This window comes from Lutra lutra, chromosome 2 (assembly GCF_902655055.1).
Source record: "Lutra lutra chromosome 2, mLutLut1.2, whole genome shotgun sequence".
Lineage (NCBI taxonomy): Eukaryota > Metazoa > Chordata > Mammalia > Carnivora > Mustelidae > Lutra > Lutra lutra.
Window position 1 is genome coordinate 33,461,971 of NC_062279.1, and position 19,188 is coordinate 33,481,158.

General features: G+C 43.6%; 1 protein-coding gene and 1 long non-coding RNA gene across 11 annotated transcripts in view; one reads left to right on the forward strand and one right to left on the reverse strand.

Moving 5' to 3' along the window:
• The window catches only part of UNC5D (unc-5 netrin receptor D), a 558,362-nt gene that overhangs the window by 466,444 nt on the left and 72,730 nt on the right, over positions 1 to 19,188 (forward strand). For 8 of the 10 annotated variants that reach the window (XM_047717048.1, XM_047717051.1, XM_047717050.1 and 5 more), the window contains one exon: positions 4,824 to 4,856. The exons of the other annotated variants lie outside the window; for them this stretch is intronic. In XM_047717048.1, the coding sequence (XP_047573004.1) occupies positions 4,824 to 4,856 (33 nt within the window). The remainder of the gene's footprint in view (positions 1 to 4,823; positions 4,857 to 19,188) is intronic. 10 annotated transcript variants of the gene reach the window in all.
• LOC125092734 (uncharacterized) lies at positions 3,391 to 5,226 on the reverse strand. The gene is made up of 5 exons (XR_007125056.1): positions 4,911 to 5,226; positions 4,447 to 4,567; positions 4,088 to 4,151; positions 3,791 to 3,964; positions 3,391 to 3,477 (listed from the first exon to the last, which is right to left on the reverse strand). It is a non-coding gene; the product is annotated as an uncharacterized LOC125092734 (long non-coding RNA).

Sequence of the window (19,188 nt, forward strand, 5' to 3'; positions counted from 1 at the left end):
TGACTTCAGAAATCAGCTCTTAAATATTTTAAGATGACAAAGAATGGAGAGTCAAAACCGTCAACACATATCTTTGGCAGGGGTGGGGGGGCTGGTGAAAAGGGTTTCAAAGCATAGGATCTATGAAGGAAATAATAAAGATGGTCTTTGGAGATGAAAAAATGGGGCATGGCTGGTTTAGTGAAATTAGAGAATGGTAATAATCATTAAGTATAATGACATATGTGAATTACTACCGTGGGGAAGAGTCTGGGCTCACTGTTCTGGTGGGTTTTCAGTCCCACTGAGTGGGCTCTGTGCCTGATTCTCAAAAATAGTGACATAGACTCTGATATCAAACATACCTATATAGTCTTTAAAAGGCAAGGAGCTGATTTCAAATAATCAACCCCAGGTTTTGAGGACCGGTCTCTTGGCCACCCTATGGGCTGCAGTTAAACTCATCTGTCCCCCAGTGCCATTTCTCCTCAGGCCTGCTCTCTGTACACCCCTGGGATAGGAGCTAGGGTATGCGTAACTGAACATGCTTGTTCCTAGCAGAGAAAGGATAAGGCTGGCTGTGGGTGGGAAGGTAGGGGTGCAGCTATAAATAGCTCCTAAGAACAATGGATACCATGGGAATGCTTGGGGAGCATCTCCTGTGACAGAGGAAGCAAGAAAAGTAAAGATGGCAAAGAAATGAATCATGGCCAAAAATAATCCTCTCTTTCCCTTTTTTCTTAATCATTTCTTATATATAAATATGTATATCTCTACACACATGCAACACAGACAAAAGCAGATTGTAAAACAATATATAAAAGGCAATTCCATGTCTCTGTAGGTAAAAATGATCAATTACTATCAATCTTCTATAGTTTCCTGCAAATATATATGTATAAACATATATGTGTGCACAGTTTTATATATACATATATGAGGGGGGGAAGCCTAGGCTGTGTATATGTAACTTAACATTAATGATGGTTATCTCTTGGTGTGGAATTACAGGGGTTTTTTGTCTTTGTACTTACATATGTATTTTATTTTGCATGCACTCACTGTGTACCGACTATGTAAATAATAACAAAGATCCTTAAAGAAAACTTGACTGTATAAAACACACTTTTGCGTATAACACCAGGTGTTATATGCAACTGATGAATTACTGAACTCTACATCTGAAACTAATGATTTCTATATGTTGGCTAATTGAATCTAAATTTTAAAAAAAAACATATTTTTGCATCTTTAACTTGTAAGTACACATAATCATTATAAGACTGAGTTGTAATGACATCAGTTTCCATTTACCCAGAAGGTGCCCCAGGAAAACTAGTGATTTTCTCAAACTATAGCTCAGCTGCCACTAGCTCAGAATTATATTTTTCTGCCTGCAGGATACAGGAGGGCTCCTCCTGGGTCCATTCGTGTACTGCGGCCACCCTGAAGGTTCTCAGAGAGGCAAGACAGCTGAAGTTGAGTACACAGGGCCCCAGATTTGTTGGTGGGAAGTATTAGTACACTCGGTAATCACAAAAACACAAACCCCAATTAGTCAGGAGGCCTTGGACTGGGGCCCCGGCATGGATATTTGCTTAAAAGCTCCCCAGGTGATTCTAATGTGCAGCCCACATTAAGAACCATGGCCCTAATGGATTAATTTACTAGGAGGTTATTTGAACATGGCCTTGGAGAGAGGTAAAATGAAAGCAGAAAGGATTTGGTTGACCAAGGCCAAGTGGATGCATGGCCCAGGGCCTGTGAGAATGATTTTGCAAACAGAATAAAAGAACATGGAGTGTGGGGTGGGCAGTTCTTCCAATAGAGAGGGAGGTCAGGGGGTAGGCCTCTCTCTCAAGTTCATGGTAGAGCAATCTCTGATATTTCAAACCTGGAGAATGTTTAATGATAGCAGCTTGCTGTCAGGATACTGGTTATCTCACAGAATCCAGCAAGGCCCAGTTTTGATGTTGATGCCAGGGGACAGAAGCTGTCTTGGGCACCAGAGGCTTCTAGCCTTTTCTTTTAGAGGATACACACTGACACGCTAACAGACCCTGCGGTAGAGCAGTGGCCCTTCGAATATTTTTTTGCTCTGCTTTAGGAAATCATTCCATAGGAATTTCTGTGGAATGCCTTTGCTTTTAGTCCACAGGTTTATAGTAGGTGAAAGCTAGGGAGCCCACAGAGGTCTCCTGGTCCTTGTCCTTTTTTCATATCAGGAAACTGAAGTTTTGACTTGTGCTCAGTTTCCTAAAGCAGAAGCTAGGACTAGACATGGTTTCTTAACTCTCTTCGAGAATCCCTGAAATCCATTACAGCTTCTGATTTGGACTTGTGATGTGTCTCAGGCAGGGTGGCACAAGGGGTCCTGCTTTTACTCCGAGTGACTGACGAGGATGTTCTTGTTCAGAACATGTTGAAGTTATATATCAGCTACCATTGATGGATACTGAACACGTGCTAGCCCTGAGCTATTGGCTTTATATTTATCATGTTTCATCTCCGCACTGATGCTCAAGGACATTATTATGTCCATGTTACTGTGCAGAACACGGAGGTCACACAGATAGAATGAAGGCCATCCACGACGGAAAGCCTGTTCCAATCGTGAGAGTGTGCGCAGTTTCCACAATGCCACTGCCAGTCACAGTGTCCCCAGAGCTGAGTCAGGAAGGGAAATGTCCCATTCTTCTGCCCTGTGTGCCCTTGTGGCCCGACCTTGTCTCATGACCAGTTAAGCCCTGGCTTTCCGCCCCAATCACTCTTTCTTCCTGTGGAGCTGCACCGGGTAGAACCCGACCACCTCAGTGTTTTAACAACCTGACTGTATTTGATTTATTTTCTGAGGAGTGGTTCTATATCTCACCTGTTTTTAATGGAGTTTCATTTTGCTACCCAGCATAATCTTCGTTCCTGTGGTTTAGGTGGAAGAAAATGCTGTTAAGCTCAGCGAGAGTCCTAAACAGATGTTCTGCATGTCTCTGTGTGTAACATTAGCAATGCATCACTTCTAGATGTCTTGGCCTGGCCTGCCGGCATCCTGCGCCCGTGCCAGACACGTTCCGATAGCAGGCAACAAGCAAAAACTGAAGTCAGGTTAAACCCACCAAAGTCAGTGGATTCTAAGTCTTGAGCACATTATCATCTGGGCTGGGGGAAGGGCTACCCGCTCTCAGGCCAACTAGCTGCCCCTGATTCATGCAGGAAGGGGGATCCAAGTGTTGTCTGTTTTAAGAAATCTGACGGTGTAAAAATCTAAACATGATCCTATCCACCTGAGCAAATATTATCTTTTATGAAGATTTTTCATTTTAAAGAGAGATTTGTCAAGAGTTATCCCTTGCCAATTAACCTTCTCCTTGTAATGAGAAAAAAACAATGGTGGTGCCGTTGCGAGAGTGTGACTTAGAACTTTTAAAAGCTCCTTCCATAAGAGATCGGATGGCAGAACACACGAGAGCTGTCTTCCGTAAAGCACAGAGCAAGGGTTTTCTGTCAGAGTCAGTATCAAGGGCAGCAGTGGGTTAGGGTAATACCTGTCGGGGTGACGAATTCAAACTATAGCTGTGTCTCTCTGCCTGGGAGGGTTTATGTGGTAGTCAGATGTTTCTGAAGTTCTCCAATATGTACTGGGCGAGATTTGATGCCGTTAAAAAGGTAATCCAAAATGACAGTGTCTCACCCCGCGTGGCTCGCCTTCAGGCAAGTGGAGGAAAGGGACCGTGTAAGGTGACCTCTCAAGGTCCCCCTGCCGTAGTGTGACTCTGTGAATGATGAGCAGCAGCCTCAGAGCTTACAGTCTGACCATGTTCCGTCTAAGTCCTCGGGAGGGGACTGGTAAGAGGGAGGGCGTGCCGTGGGATCTTCTGGAATCTTGACATCACTAAAGCCGCATCTTCTCAGGTTTCTGTGCCGTGGTGGAGTTGCGTTAGCCTGGGACAGCCAGGGAACGGGGACTGAGAAGTAGACGGTCTGTGGTCTAAGACAAAGTTAGCCACGGGCCCCAAGTCTCAAAGTAATGTACAGTGTTCAATAGTGATGGCAGACAGGGCAGGACAGAGTGGCTGGAGGGCAGTGGGGAGAAATGACAAAAAGGTCTCACCTGAGCCTGACCCCTGAATGGGATTTCTCTGTCCCCTTCACCTGCCTGCTGCACTGCTCAGTACCTTGATTAGGGAGAGATGATACACATTGTAACAGATCAGAATGATATGAAACAAACGAACTGCTCTTTTCAGAGAGATGGTACACATTGTAACAGATCAGAGTGATATGAAACAAGCAAACCTCCAACTAGCTCACAGTACTACACCCATCCTGGATAGGGACGGGCACATTCCATAGCCTGGAGCTTTTTCATCCAGACTATGAGAGCTGCTAAACCAATGTAGGATCCCTTTAAATATGTACTCACGAGCTCCTTTTTTCCCCCATCACGCAGAGTGAAATAACATCCCTTACCTGATCCGTTTACCTGATCTGTCTTCTGACTGTATAGAAAGTAGGGACTCGCTGGGAGCTCACTGCTCTCATCATGCTGATAAGAATCTAGTAAATGCAACAGAGAGAAACTCTAGTAAGCCTGAGGGAAAAGAAAATATAAAATAAAATAATAAATAAATAAAAGGAATGAAGCAATCACCCCAGGAAAATATTGCACAAGAGAAAAACACGAAATTAGAATGAAAGGGGAAAATATGAACAACGTAATCCACACCGTCTGCAAAAATAGAGAAAATGTTTCATTTATAGAGGTGGACATACAGTGATATAGGAAATCTGTCTGCTCCATGTAAATTTATTAAATGAAACTTTCTTTTTCTCTTTCTTTCTTTTAGATAAAAAACCTCTTCATGAAATAAAACCCCAAAGTAAGTTATTTTTCCTCTTGTGAATATAATTCATTCTCATATTTGCTGCCTTACTGTTGTATTTGTTTAGGAGCCAAACAGAATTGAAGCTTGTACGAAAGACCCAGGGTTTTCAGGGCTTCTCCTCATTGGGTTTGGAATCGCAGATCAGAGGTTGAAATTGAAAGGAAATGTGCACACCCTTCCCCTCCCTCCAGTAAAAGTAAATCTGTCCTCTTGATGCTGCCTGCCTGTAAGTTCATTTCTCTGCAAATGTCATCTAGGATTCTTATTGCTGAGGAGATTTATAGCATTAAAATTAATAAATATTTGTCAGTACAAGCTTTCAGGAGAGCAGCCTTGGGCAAACGCCCAACGACAAGCCTTTCCACCTAGGGGGAGGGGGCACCTGAGAAGCAAACCGGGAACTCCATGGCAACTAGGTAGATGAGAATCCAGTATTCCACAGTGGAATCATCAGGACCTGCAAAGTTTGGTGTCAGTGCTGTTTCTCGAGACCTCCTGGGGAGGCCTTTGCCTTATGTGGGCTGTACGCAGCCAGCAGATTTGGGAAAAGCTGTGCAGCGTGAATGGTTGGCTGCTTAGCCTTTGACCCTGTGGTTTTCAGCCTTGACTGAACTTTAGAACCACCTGGAGGCCTTTTAAAAACCCCAGTTCTCAGGCTGTACCTGGGACCAATGCGATCAGAATTGGGGTGGTTTAGAATCCTTGTTTTTTGTGTTTAGGATGTAAAAATGTTAATGCATATTTCAATACATATTTTTTTCCATTGAAGTATAGTTGATAGTACTATATACACAGTGATTTGACTTTTATGTACATTAGGAAATGATTGCTGTGATAAGTTACCATCTATCACCATATGTAGTTATTACGATATTATTGACTGTGATCCCTTATGCTGTACTTTAAATCCTGTGACCTGTTTGTTTTATAACTGGAAGTTTGTACCTCTTAATCCACCTCAACTATTTCCCCCACCCCCCCACACTCCCCCCACCCCTCGGGCAACCATCCCCTTGTTCTCTGTATTTATGAGTCTGTTTCCATTTTGTTTCCTCATTTGTTTTGTTTTATAGTTTCCACCTCGATGGGTAGGAATGCTTATTTATTGAAAGAGCCTCAGATTCCAACGTGCAGCTTGGGCTGAGAGTAACTGTCTTAGAACAATATTTCTCAAGAAGTGGATCAGCAACCATGTGCACCAGAATCTTGGGGGTGTGGTGGGAGCTTGTTAAATATACTCCACCTCAGAACAGAACAAATGAATCAGAATTCCTGAAACAAGGTGGGGGGATGGGGGAAAGGTCCTCCTGGGAATCTGTGTGTTCATATGTTCTTCTCATGATCCTGAAGCACTCAGAAGTATGTCAGGCATTCCGGGGAGATCTTGAGATGGAAGAGCCTCAGCAACACAGCTCTCAGTAACAGGAGAGGTAGCGAGCTGCCTGGTTTTGTTTATAAGCCTGTAGAAGATGTCCCTGGCCAGTATCTCCCCTTTTAATATAAAGCAAATGACTTTTGATCTTTTCAATCCTAGGGTACTAAAATTCAAAATAGTTTGGGAGAGCTAATAGCTTTTATGAGCTAACTTCTTTGAAGGAATTAAGACCCTGTGAGGATAGACAGAAATAGGTACCTTGGGACAGGGGTCAGGAGATGTGAGAAAAAGATCCAGGAAAGCTGTTGGGTTCATACTGCGTTATGTTGCTCCAGGCAGGCTTGAGAGATAACGGGGGGTTGGGAGGGAGGGCATTACTTGCAGAGTTGGAGAACTTGGCAAAACAACACAAACTTCCTTCCTTAACTTTTTTCCCCTGAGGTCAGCTGCCCGTTAAATCACGAACAGTACTTAGAGAGTGGTCCCCTGACATCCTGCGTGCTTGATTTTGAACTCAGGAAGGTTGAAGGTGGGGAAACCTTGTTGTGTATGTGTGTGTAGGTGTATGAGGGAGGGAGGGAGGGAGGGGAAAAAATTGGGTCAGTGAATATTTGCCTTGAGCCTGTGTCAAGAGCTCAGGGTGACAGCTGGACTCCCAACTGCCTCCTGGTGACATAGCCATACCCACCCACCCCCCACCGATGGTCACGCAGCATACCCACAGGATCATGGGTATCTGTGTGGTGGCCATTGTGAGAGTTACTTAGGAATTTTTTTTTTTTTAATTAATTTCATGCTTAGTTTGTGAGTCCTGTGCCATTCTAATTTGGTTACATCTGTACTTCCAGCCATAAACCCCACAGTAGCTATTTCTAGTCCTCAGGGACTCCTGAATTAGTTTTTGCTTGGGGTTCTCGCTCATGAACACCATGCTTAATTGCTGGATACTGCAACGGAATCGCTTAAACTGTTTTAATTTGTGATTTCCTAAAAATAAAACCTTAACAGAATCAATGTGATTGCAAAAGGCTCTCAGAGGAATCCAGTTGGGGTTCTGTAAGCTGCACGGTTAGGAGTGCATTATACAAACTCAGGCTGTGGTTGTTCCGTGAAAGAGGGGCTTAGTTTAAAGACTACATGAATCATCACTGATGCAAAATCAAAGTCAATTATGAAGATAATTGAGAAACAACCTGTTCCCATATATAGCTGTGCTCATGATCCTCCGTGAGGCCTGGTGGATAGAAGACATAACTCAGAGCTCGCGAGCGGCGCTGTGTGTGAGCAGGCGGGCCGAGAAGCCAGCTTTGAGTTGCAGGGAGGTGTAAAGAGAAAGTGAGGTCTTAAGATATCTGTTGGCAAATCATAATGACAAACTGGGGAAAATATGTGCACTGCATAGCTCATGAAAGCACTTATTGTAAATGAGATAATTTAATCAATTACGTTTCCTAATGTACTAAACCGAATGTTTCATTTTCTGCTTCTGCACATCTTAAATTATCTTCAGGTGCTTTATGAGATTTAATCATAGTTAATAGAAACTTCATTACCATCAAATGTGCTTTCAATAAATGTTGTGTAACAATGTCAGGAGGTGCAGTAAAATATAGTAGGTTCTGAATGGCAAACACGCACCCCCAGAGTCAGATGGGAAAAAAGGCCGCCTTCAGACAATGGGACTCCTAGGAGGGTTGGGGCCATGGCTTTTCTGAAAGGCCACGGGCTCCAGAGGAGTGGCTTGTCCAGCATGTTCACCTTCGCAATGAAAAGGATTTCACTTTCCCCTAAAAAGTAACCGAGAACCACACACACACACACACACACACACACACACACACACTCTCACGGTCTGCTCTTCATCTCCTTTCCATGTAGCTGTTTTGCATCAAGCAGCGATGGCTGCTCAGCATAAATCCCATTAGCACATCCAGAATCCGGAGTCGGCCACCTTCTGGACCTTCATCTCAACTTTTTCCAAAGTGACTTTCTCCTTCTCTACCCCTGTTCTTCAGTCCTGCACCCTTTCTGTAGTTCGGTCATACCGCACCATCAACTCACTTGTCCATGGGTGGGACTTGGGCAGTCTCTGGGACCCCTCTTTTCCCTCTGCTGTCTCCTGCTCTGCTTATTACTCAAGAAATCATTACAGTCTACCACCTGGACGGATCTCTAGTTCATCAGCATCTCCCCATTTTTACTCTACCCTTATCCATCCCTCTGTTCACTCAATAGCTGTTTGTTGAGTGCTTGCCACGTGCTTGGAAGTGGTGGTGGGGAAGCAGTGAGCTGAACAGGCACAGTTTCTGCTTCCACAAAGTGTCCAGTTTTAATGAGTGGAGATGGATGGATGCAAACAAACCAGAAAAACCTATAGGGCTGATGGTGAGTGTCACGAAGGGAAATGAAGCAGGGTAAGGGGCTCAAGCAGGGTCAAAAGGAGCGTTGCTTTTTTTTGTATAAAGTGTTCAGAGCAGGTCTCTGTTTAAAAATTATATTTAAGAAGAGACCTGAAAAAAAAAATTCTGGATGTCTGGGAGAGAACGTTCCAGACAAAGGGAACACCAGAGGCAAAGGCTGTGTGGTGGGGACTTGCTTGGAGTATCTGAGGAACAGCAAAGAAGCCAGGATACCTCAAGCAGAGTGGCAAAGGGAGGAGTCCTGATAGCTAAGATTAGAGAAGTGGGATGAGAAGGGAAATTGCCAGACATATCATAGGCCATTGTAATGACTTTAACCAAAGGGAAGCCATTGAGCATTAGTCATAGTGACATGACCTAATATTTTCAAGGATAAACTCTACTTGTTGCATTGACTGTTAACATAGAGTAGATCAAAGCAGAAACAAGACCTGTTGCAGTGATCTACTGTAACCATAATCTGTTATAGTAATCTAGGCTGTTCCAATATGGAGGCCCTAACAGTACCAAGGTTTAAGATGACTGTGGCTTGACGTAGATAGATGACATCAGAAATTGTAAAAATGGGTCATACTTGGGTATCTTTGGAAGGAAGAAAGGATTTGCTGATGGACTGGATATCGAGTGTGAGATAAAGAAAGGTGTCAGGCATGATTTCAAAAGTTTGGCTATGGCAGCTAAAAGGATGGAGTTACCATTACTGATGACGGAGAAAGTGTGGTCTAGCAAATCCGGAGGGACAATCAAGAGTTCAGTGTGTTACTAGTGCTAACTTTGAGATACCTCTTCAACATCTAAATGGAGAGGTTGAGCAGACAGTTGAATATATGAGTCTTGAGGTCAGAGGAGAGTCCTGGCTGGTGACATAAATCTGGGGCTTGTCAGTGTCCAGATGATATTTAAAGCCATTAGGTTGAAAGAGATCCCAGGCTAATGAATGTGTGTGGAGACGGGGAAGAAAGTGGAGGACTGAGCCCTGCGGGGCATCAACATTTAGATGCAGACGAGGTCAGAAGTCACTGCAGAGAAGACAGAAAAGTAATAGCCGCAGAGTAAGAGAAAAATCAAAAGAAAAGAAAATGGCGTCCCGGAAGGAGAGTTTAAAACGTTCAGGCCATCTTCATTCCCAGCCAGGATTTCTACGGTGGCCTCCCTGGATTCAGTCTTGCCCATCGTCAATTTATCTGATCTTTCCGAAACATAAATTCTTGTCATACCATCTCCGTGTTTAAAGCTCTTCAGTTGCTCACTGTTCGTTCTAAGATCAAGTCCAAGGTACTGAACTGTGATCTGGTCTCAGCTTCCCTTTCTTCATCATCTCTCTCAATCAGCTTAATCATTAGGTAAGCTCCTTCCTACCTGCTCACCACTTCCTATATTCTTCAGCCAGATAAAGCTTCTGGGTTTTCTGGATACCTTCTGCCCATTTTAACATGTACGTTCTGCTACTTCGCTACAAGGCACTTCTACTTCTGCCCAACAACTTGTTCCCACCACCTACCTGCTCCTTAACTTGTTAAGCTCATTCTTCATCTCCTCGGCGAGACCTTCACCCACCCAGCCTCCAAGCGCTGGTCCAGTTATTTACCCAGTATCAGACGATTTCCCTAATTCTCTACTCTATTTTCATTGAATTGATGCTGGTCTGGATTCCCATTCCCATTCTTGGACCTAATCCCAGCCTGAGTCTTATTTACTCTTGTACCTGTAGCATTCACCACTGGCCTAGTATGAACTAGATGCTCAGAAAACACTTGAGTTAATGCCTTATATCCTCCTGTTAACTCCTTATGGAGTCTTTTATTAAGATGAAAATAAAATCTGCTTCTAAATATTTTTACTCATTTATGTAGTAGCTATTTATTATACAATTGTTGTATATAAATAGTCTTGTCCCAGTGAAGCATGAGGGAAAAATAAGAAATGTTCCATCCCCACAACTTCAGTACAACATAGAAGATGATAAATGACTTGAGAAAAGGGGAAGGAACAATTTTGGATAATCATTTATTTTGTACCAGATATAAAGTTAAAGCCCAAAAGGTATGCTTTCCAGAACCATTTCCATCAAAGAATGGCCCAAATGTGTCCTTAAAGACTAAAAACAATTTATACATTTCTCACTAACACCCATCGCATTCTATATCTTTTCTAAAAATGTACTGCCTTCATCCATATTGGAATTATATGGAGCCTGGGAATCCCCATCTTCTGTGATCTTCACAGGGCTGGGGAATGCCTCACAAGATAGGGGGCCCACACTACTTTTAGATTTTTTTTTAAAGATTTTATTTATTTATTTATTTGACAGATCACAAGTAGGCAAAGAGGAGTTGGGGGAGGGGAAACAGGCTCCCCGCTGAGCAGAAAGCCCGATGCAGGGCTTGATCCCAGGACCCTGAGACCACGACCTGAGCCGAAGGCAGAGGCCTAGCCCACTGAGCCACCCAGGCACCCCTACATTTAGATATTCCTTTCTACGAAGACTTGAATAGTGCCTTGAGCCCATAGAACTGTCTGTGACTTTGGGACCTACCTTTACGTTCTCAACAGAATTTTAGGCTCTGCTAAGCTAACATTAGGCTACTGGCATCAATGCTGATCTTCTAACCATGCTTTAAAACACTTTTTTCCCCCATCATTTTTCTTTGCCTCCTGCGGATTATTTTCAATTACATAAATACAGCACTTTCTGCAAATTGCATGACTTGCTTTGTCCTTCAGGATCATCCCTACTGTGAATCAATCCAATATGTCTTTATAGGCAACATTGTAATTTTCTTACCACTTCCAATACCCTTATTATCCAATTTTTATCCTATCATGAGTGTGTGTCTTTTCTTACTACTCTTTTCAATGACATTGTTGACTCTGCCTTTAATGAATGTGATGGGAGTTTGTTCATTATCTACCTAAGAACTAAGCACAGAGGAGTAGTTGAGAGACCAATATGTTCTTCACCAAGAGGGTGAGTTGGAATATGAATTTTCAGGTCCCATCTTTCCACTTGTCAGTGTTTTCAAAGTTTATAGAGTTTGTGCCTTCAGTTTTTAGGATAGGACATTAAATAAAGTGAAGTCATTTTTCTCAAGGGCTGGAATTCGACTCCTATTCTTTTTGACTCTATCCCTACTCTAACTTGGTCTTCCTGTTTGATGGGGAAAAGCACAGTTCTTTTGCAGCCAAAGGTAGAGTTACCAAATAAAAGAGAGGACCCCCTAGTTAAATTTAAATTTCAGATAAAGAAATTTCTAATGTAGGCACATTTCAGATATTGCCTGGGAGATACACTAACATTGTTGTTGATCTGAAATTCAAGTTTAACTGTGTCATACTTTTATTTGCTAAATCTGGCAGCTTTGATTAAAAGGAGGAGTATAGGGGCGCCTGGGTGGCTCAGTGGGTTAAGCCGCTGCCTTCGGCTCAGGTCATGATCTCAGGGTCCTGGGATCGAGTCCCGCATCGGGCTCTCTGCTCAGCAGGGAGCCTGCTTCCCTCTCTCTCTCTGCCTGCTTCTCTGCCTACTTGTGATCTCTGTCTGTCAAATAAATAAATAAAATCTTTTTTTAAAAAAAAAGGAGGAGTATAACATGCATGAATGTGCACTATCAAAAAACATTTTATAAAATAGATTATCTTTATTGCCAGTCTTGGAAGAATGGTTAAAATTGAAACAGATATTAGAGGGGCAAGCCTTTCAGTAGGAGCAAAAAATCTGATTCAAAAAATAAAAAATTCTCCTGTAGTACAGGGTCTGCTTGAAAAAATGAGTAATCAGACTTGGCCAGAGAGTAGGGTCCATATGAATGAGAAGTGGGCGAAAGCTTTTGAAAAATGGGATGGTGCAGAGCATAAAGTATCTTGAGCCATAATATAAGTCCTATTGGAGTGGACTCAGTTCATACTGGAGAGTCGTTGAAAGGTGTTGGAGTGGCAGTACCAGGACTGTGTTTGGGAAGACGAATCCACATGTAAAATGGCTCTGAGTGACCAAGACTGTGTATACTAGGAAAGATGAGACCATACACCATGGGTGGCAAGTGGGGTATCCCCTACTGAGATTGAGACGTGAGAGGCACTGCAGATGTAATGAGTAAGACATGTGAGTGGTTTGGGGAAGGGCTCAATGGGGGCGAAATGAAAGATGACTCTTCAGCCTCACTCCTGGTGTCACATTACCTGAAAAAGGGAATTCAAGAGAAGAAAATATTTGAAGAGATAAGAATGATGAATCTAGAAGTCAGTGGCAGATCGGAGATGTTAGCACAATAGGCAAGTAGTTTTGTCCAATGAGCAGGAAGGAGATGTGGCCTGAGGTCTGCAGACAGGAGATGAGGCAGGAGATCACCAATGGAGAGTGTTAGGTAGCAAGGAACAAGTTAGCACTGAGAGCGATGATCCAATTAGATTGGCCTGGAGAAAGGAAAGGGGCTAAGAACTGACCTTTCAAGTCTGTTTATAGAACTTTGAGAGTGGAGGGTGGTTACTAAGTAAGAAAGAAGAAGGTAGGGGAATCGAGTTTAAGGAACATTTTTTCTCTCTCTAGAAGGAAGGTTGGCTTGGCTGGTCCATCACTGCAGAGCAGTGGGAAGGAGTAAGATAGAACATGACTGTTGAGGCAGTGGTTGTAAATAACCTTCAAGAAGGAACAGTGATTTGGCGGAAAGACAGACCTTAAAGGGTAAGAGAACAACCAAATATAGAAATACTGGACTAATTAAGTTATCATACAGCCTGGCAATGGGCGAGGCAAATGTAAAAAGAAGTGTATCTCCAGGTTCTAACAGAAAGACCTACAAGATACTGTATGTGGAACAGCAACAAAAAAGCGAAGTACAGTAAAGGAAATATAATGTGGAGCCTTTAGGATTAAAAAAAGATAAAGGACGTTCACACACACACACACCCCCCCCCCCCCGCCCAAAAGTCTCAAAGATGCTATCAAGACTGCTTCTGGAGAAGAGCTAGTTGGAGGATGCATTTTCTCCTTGCATACTGTCCATTTTTATATTTCCTAAAACATTTTCTCCCCTTATGTATACAGGTTTTCCCTTAACCAGGATAGCAGTTAACTGGTTAGAGAAATTATGCATTAAGAAAACACATACTGGGGCGCCTGGGTGGCTCAGTGGATTAAAGCCTCTGCCTTCGACTCGGGTCATGAACCCAGGGTCCTGGGATGGAGCCCCACATCGGGCTCTCTGCTCAGCGGGAAGCCTGCTTCCTCCTCTCTCTGCCTGCCTCTCTGCCTACTTGTGATCTCTCTCTGTCAAATGAATAAATAAAATCTTAAAAAAAAAAAAAAAAAGAAAAGAAAACACATACGGGGGTGCCTGCGTGGCTCAGTGGGTTAAGCCTCTGCCTTCGGCTCAAGTCATGATCTCAGGGTCCTGAGATGGAGTCCCGCATCAGGCTCTCTGCTCAGCAGGGATCTGCTTCCCCCCTCTCTCTGCTTGCCTCTCTGCCTACTTGTGATCTCTCTCTCTCTGTCAAATAAATAAGTAAAATCTTAAAAAAATAAAAAAAAAAACATACTAAGAAATGCTGGATGTTTAAAAAAAATGCTCAAAGTTCTTTTATACAAAGAGCTAAGAATCCATGGATATAGAGAAGACCGCATCTTTGAGACGTTTATCTGAGAGTAAGTTGGGGGAAGGATTTGGGGAGAGGTGATTTAAGAAGTCTAGACTGCGTGTGGAGGCAGAGGGCAAGGCTCCAGTACAGAGGAAAAGTTTGAAGATGCAAGACCAAAAGGGAATAATGAATGAGTCCGGGTCCCGGTGGAGGTGGGAGAGGGCGGAATCGGAGCCGGCCTGACACAGAAAAGGAGCAGCTCTTCGGGGAACAGAGAAAAGGGAAGGAAATGTGGGTGAAGAAGCTGAGGAATTTTCGAGTTGCAGGGGAGTGAGCTCGCATGGGATGGCCTCCATTTCTTCAGCTAGAAGGAAGGGCAGGTGAGCAGGAAGGCGCTTACTGAACCAGAACGGCACAGGGCACATAGCACATTTCAGAATTGGCACTTCGGTCATTCCTTACAACAGTAAAACAACACCACCACAAGAACAATAGTGAGGTTTTTGATGAGAGATCAGAAAAGTGGAGGTGCTGATTGGTGAATGGGTTGTAGGATTCCAAGCAGTGCAGATATCATTGGAATGGTTCCCCATGGTTGGCCGTGGCTGGCCATTTAAAAGCTATTTTCTGATGTGTTATTAAAAAACTTTGCCTCTCAAAGACAGCAAGGATAAACCACTGTAACAGTAATTTCCGTTGTATGATATGTCAGCATCTAATGAAATATTCTGGCACATGACCTTGTATCCACAGCACTTGTGCAAGGGGCCAGGGGCAGGTCCTGAGATGCCTGGGAGCTGCCCTTCTAGGGGAGTGAGCACAGCAACAGCTTCTTTGATGGTGTGGGTTCCTTGATAATTCACCATCTCTAGTATATGTCAATTCAAGTTGTTGGTTTTTTTTCTGAAATGGCAGCAGTGGTCATTCTACCATATTTAATCGGAGATAGGTTTTGCTCTGCTCCTTTATTAATTTTGTGTAGCTATCTAATTCTATAAAATAGATTTTAATCTGATATATAGTTAAGCTCATAACATGAGAATTGAGTTATATTCCCACTAATTAGTGGCAATGATCAGTGTTTCACATGGGAGTCATGTGAAGAAAGGCAAACCGAGTAAACTGCCCTTGTATTTCGTCCTTTGGGGACTACATTGGTTCCTCTAAATGACTAGGTATGATGGCAATTCCTAAAGACACAGAACTTGCGGATGCCTCATCCTGGCATTAGGAATTTCACAGGGGCTCTGAAAGGCCAGTTACTCCTCCTCACCAGCATTGACCAAAAATAAACAAATAAAACAACTGCAGACACTTGTCAAGTCATGCTATTTTTTTTTTTTTTTTGCAGAGACCTTCTGAAAGTAAATTTTAGTCTCCCTCAGAACTACACCACACTTTTTTTTTAAAAAGCCCTCATTGCAGAAAAGGTCATTTTAATATCTAACCAGAGTCCCAGTTGCTATAATGAAAGGCCATGTCCTCCTTTTCAGTCCTTGTTAGAGATGGCAAAGTGTTGGTTACTCACGTCATCATAAAGGAAGGGTCACTGAGTGCCTACTGTGGCCTCTTCTCCTCTTGTGACAACACTCTGTGCATTAAAGATCACCTCCAGTCACTTTACAGCTCTCCCTTCTCCAGGCCAGATGAGCCCATAAACATATCCTCTCTGGGGTCCTAATTTCCAGCTCTCATCTTTTCAGCCTTTCTCTGCAGACATTCCAAACTCCTTCCAGCAACAAACATACTCCTCAGTAGTTCCTGACCAATTTGGAATACAAGAGGTTTCTCAGTCAGTTCTCGGTTTTATTTTCTTTTCTCCAAGGTGTAGATTTTATGCAACATTTTTTTTAATTAATTCCAGAGGTAGAATTAGTGATTCGTTGGTTGCATGTAAGACCCAGTGCTCATTCCACCCTTAAGGCCTATCATCCAATTACGCCATCCTCCCACCCACCTCCCCTCCACCAACCCTCAGTTCATTTCCTAGAGTTCAGCATCTCTTATGATTTGCCTCCCTATTTTCATTTTATTTTATTTTTCCTTCCCTTCCCCTACGCAACCATTTTTTTTTATACTGCATGTTGGGTCTTTCCATGCTTTGCTTTGTATGGCTTTTGGATCAAGGAAAGCTTTTGTGACTCTTGGATCAAGGAAAATGGGAGTGAAGACATGGGAAAGACGTCAATAACACATGGGTACGTAAAGCTTCATTCACGAAACAGAGAGGAAAGTATCCTGTGCCCATAGAAAGTGGAATAGCATCAGTCACGGGGTCTCAGTGCTTCTGTTCAAAATCACTTTGAGCAAACAGACCAGCAACACACGTGTCTGTGAGCAAGCAGACAGGTGTGAACACGTATATGTGTTCAATGTAAAGGGGGTCCCTGCGGCAGGAGTTCAGTAATCAGCCTCAGACTGTGATTTCTTTAATGCTTCTCCTCCCACCGTTGGAGACCAGGTGAACAATCAATAAATAGTTGCAGTAGTTTGCAGATTTCTGTGGGAAATTGTAGAGATAGTACTGCTTTTAAAGCGTGTAAAGCAGTTAGGGAGAATGCATCGTCATTCAGATAATTCAACAATAAAAATGATGATCCAGAAGGTGTTGGAACCCTGAAGTGATGCTGGAGTTTAGAAGAACATGGTTGGCAGGGTTGGCTGGATTGGCCAGACCAAGTTTGCTTTCTTGGAGGAGGTGGACCTTGAGAAGGCACCTGTTGGATGAGTGGTACCTAGATGCCCAGTGGGGTGGCGTGATATTTTATAATGACTTGCCATCCAGTAGCAGGCACCCATCCAGCAGGTAAATTCACGGTTGAGTTTGGGGTATAGGGCAGTGCAGCAAAGGGGAGCATGAGCACTGACATGACCATGAAGAAAGAGGTCAGTGCCTGGGTAGTGGTGGTGCCAGGTGGTCATGTGGTTGAAAGACTCCTCTGGGAAGGAGCAATGGAAGCTTCCAGTACTTGGATGTTGAGTGCGTGCCTGCATGTGTGCGTGTATGCCCACATACAACCCACGTCCCCCCTTGTCCCATGAAGTCGTAGCGTAGAATATGGGACTAAATCTCAGGTTCTTCTGGAGCCAGTCCTGAACACACAAGAAAAGTGAATGGGTTACGCTTGTAAGCATACAGACATCCTTATAGGGGAAACCACTCTTCTTTCCTGGAGGACAGGTTAGCAAAGAGTGAAGCAGAGAAAAAAAGAAAAAGAATAAGGCGAGATAAAAGCAGGTAGAGAGAAGAGAAGAGAAAGAAGAAAGAAGCACTGTGGTCCAACTTTGGAAGGGTTTGAGCTGTGGGTAAGGATGTCTGATTCCTTCTCTCCATACAAACACGGGTGGTGTCGAATGATTTGTGTCAGCTCCTGTCAGAATCTTATCACTACTGTTGGACAAGAAACAAGAATATGTTAATTCATCCGTGCATCCCCATTTCCATGGCATGGCTGGCCCTTGACAAATGTTTGTTGAATAAATGAAATTATTAGATTCTGGAGTTTTTAATTCCCCAGACAGATTGTTCTTGTAAAGTAAATACCACATTGCTTATCCTCCTGTAGGAATCGATTGACTTCTGGCTTTTAGATTAGACTGTCCCACCAAGTGCCAGGATAAACATTATATGGACACGGTGCCCTCCATATGGTCTCACTCCCTTCTCGCCCGACCCCCATCCCCATAGTCTCCATACTTTTTTTTTTTAATTCTGTAATTCAGCATTTCATTCCCTTAAGTCAAATAGATTCTGCAAATATTCTTGGGAAATGCATGGAACCATATCAAACATTTAAATCTCAATCTGCGGGCATATGTAGGGTCCTTTCCTAAAAACAGGGTTTGTGTCTGCGAAGGAGAATTCTGGTTGTCTGGATAGCATAAAGAGCAAGATAGGAATACAGAGGAACAAGCACAACTTGTTCCCGCTACTCGGTTTCGTCGTGGGATGTCCATTTCCAGCCGAACTCTTTTGCCCTGGTCATCCTCCTGGCTCCTGCTCCTGCCTGTTTTAGTACCTGGGACGCTAAAGGGGTCATTGTCTCTCCTTTGCCAATTCAGCAGCTGCATTCAGTACACTGCCAGAATGTTTCTGTGTCTGTGCTTCAATGCTGAGCAGGTGTGTTCTCCCCAGATATGCCTTTTAAGCTGATAGTGTCATCAGTCAGTAGTGCCTGAGGAACCGATGGCAAGCAGGGGGGAGGCTAATTGGTTTCAAGCCAAAGTTCTCTCACTACTCCTGGTCCCCTGTTGTGTTCTGTGTCCTCTCTCCACTCTGAGTACAATTACCTCGTCCAGGGAGCTTAATTGAGGAGAGGGAGGGTGGGAGTCTAACTGGGGGCAGAGGTGCCCTTCCCTTTCTCTACGAGACACAGGCAGACACTGAAAGTCTGGGATCGGCCCCAGTTACCACATGCCTGGTTCTGGGTGGTCAGAGCAGACTCACCCAGAAGCCTCCATCTCTCTGCCTTCTCCACCGGGACCACCGTGACACTGGAACTAAAGCCCGAGTCATGTCCTGTTTCTCAACACCTCATGGGCCGTTGTGGTTACTGACAGTGTCTTACAATCCGTGAACCTTTCAGATACTGTTCTTTTGGATGGTTACGCTCCCTTGCACGTTATTTGTATGTGTTTGCAGCCCTGTTGCTGAACTGGCTCTGCTTGATTTCCTCATTCGCTCTTTAATTTGGTAGCACCTTATTTTACAGCCCACTAACTTTGTCAGACATAAATGCCTTTTACCTGTGTGGTTAGCAGCACTCAGTTGATAACGTGAGTACCATGTTAGGCTGCAGTGAAGGCATGCTAAGCAGCATGCAATTACAAGGTGAATATACAAGAGCTCTATTTTAGCCTCTAAACCCAATACAGGGTGACAGAGTCATTACTTTGGGACCTATTAAGTGTACTCACCCCATAATCCATAGGGAGATGAATTACAGAGTTCGCACTT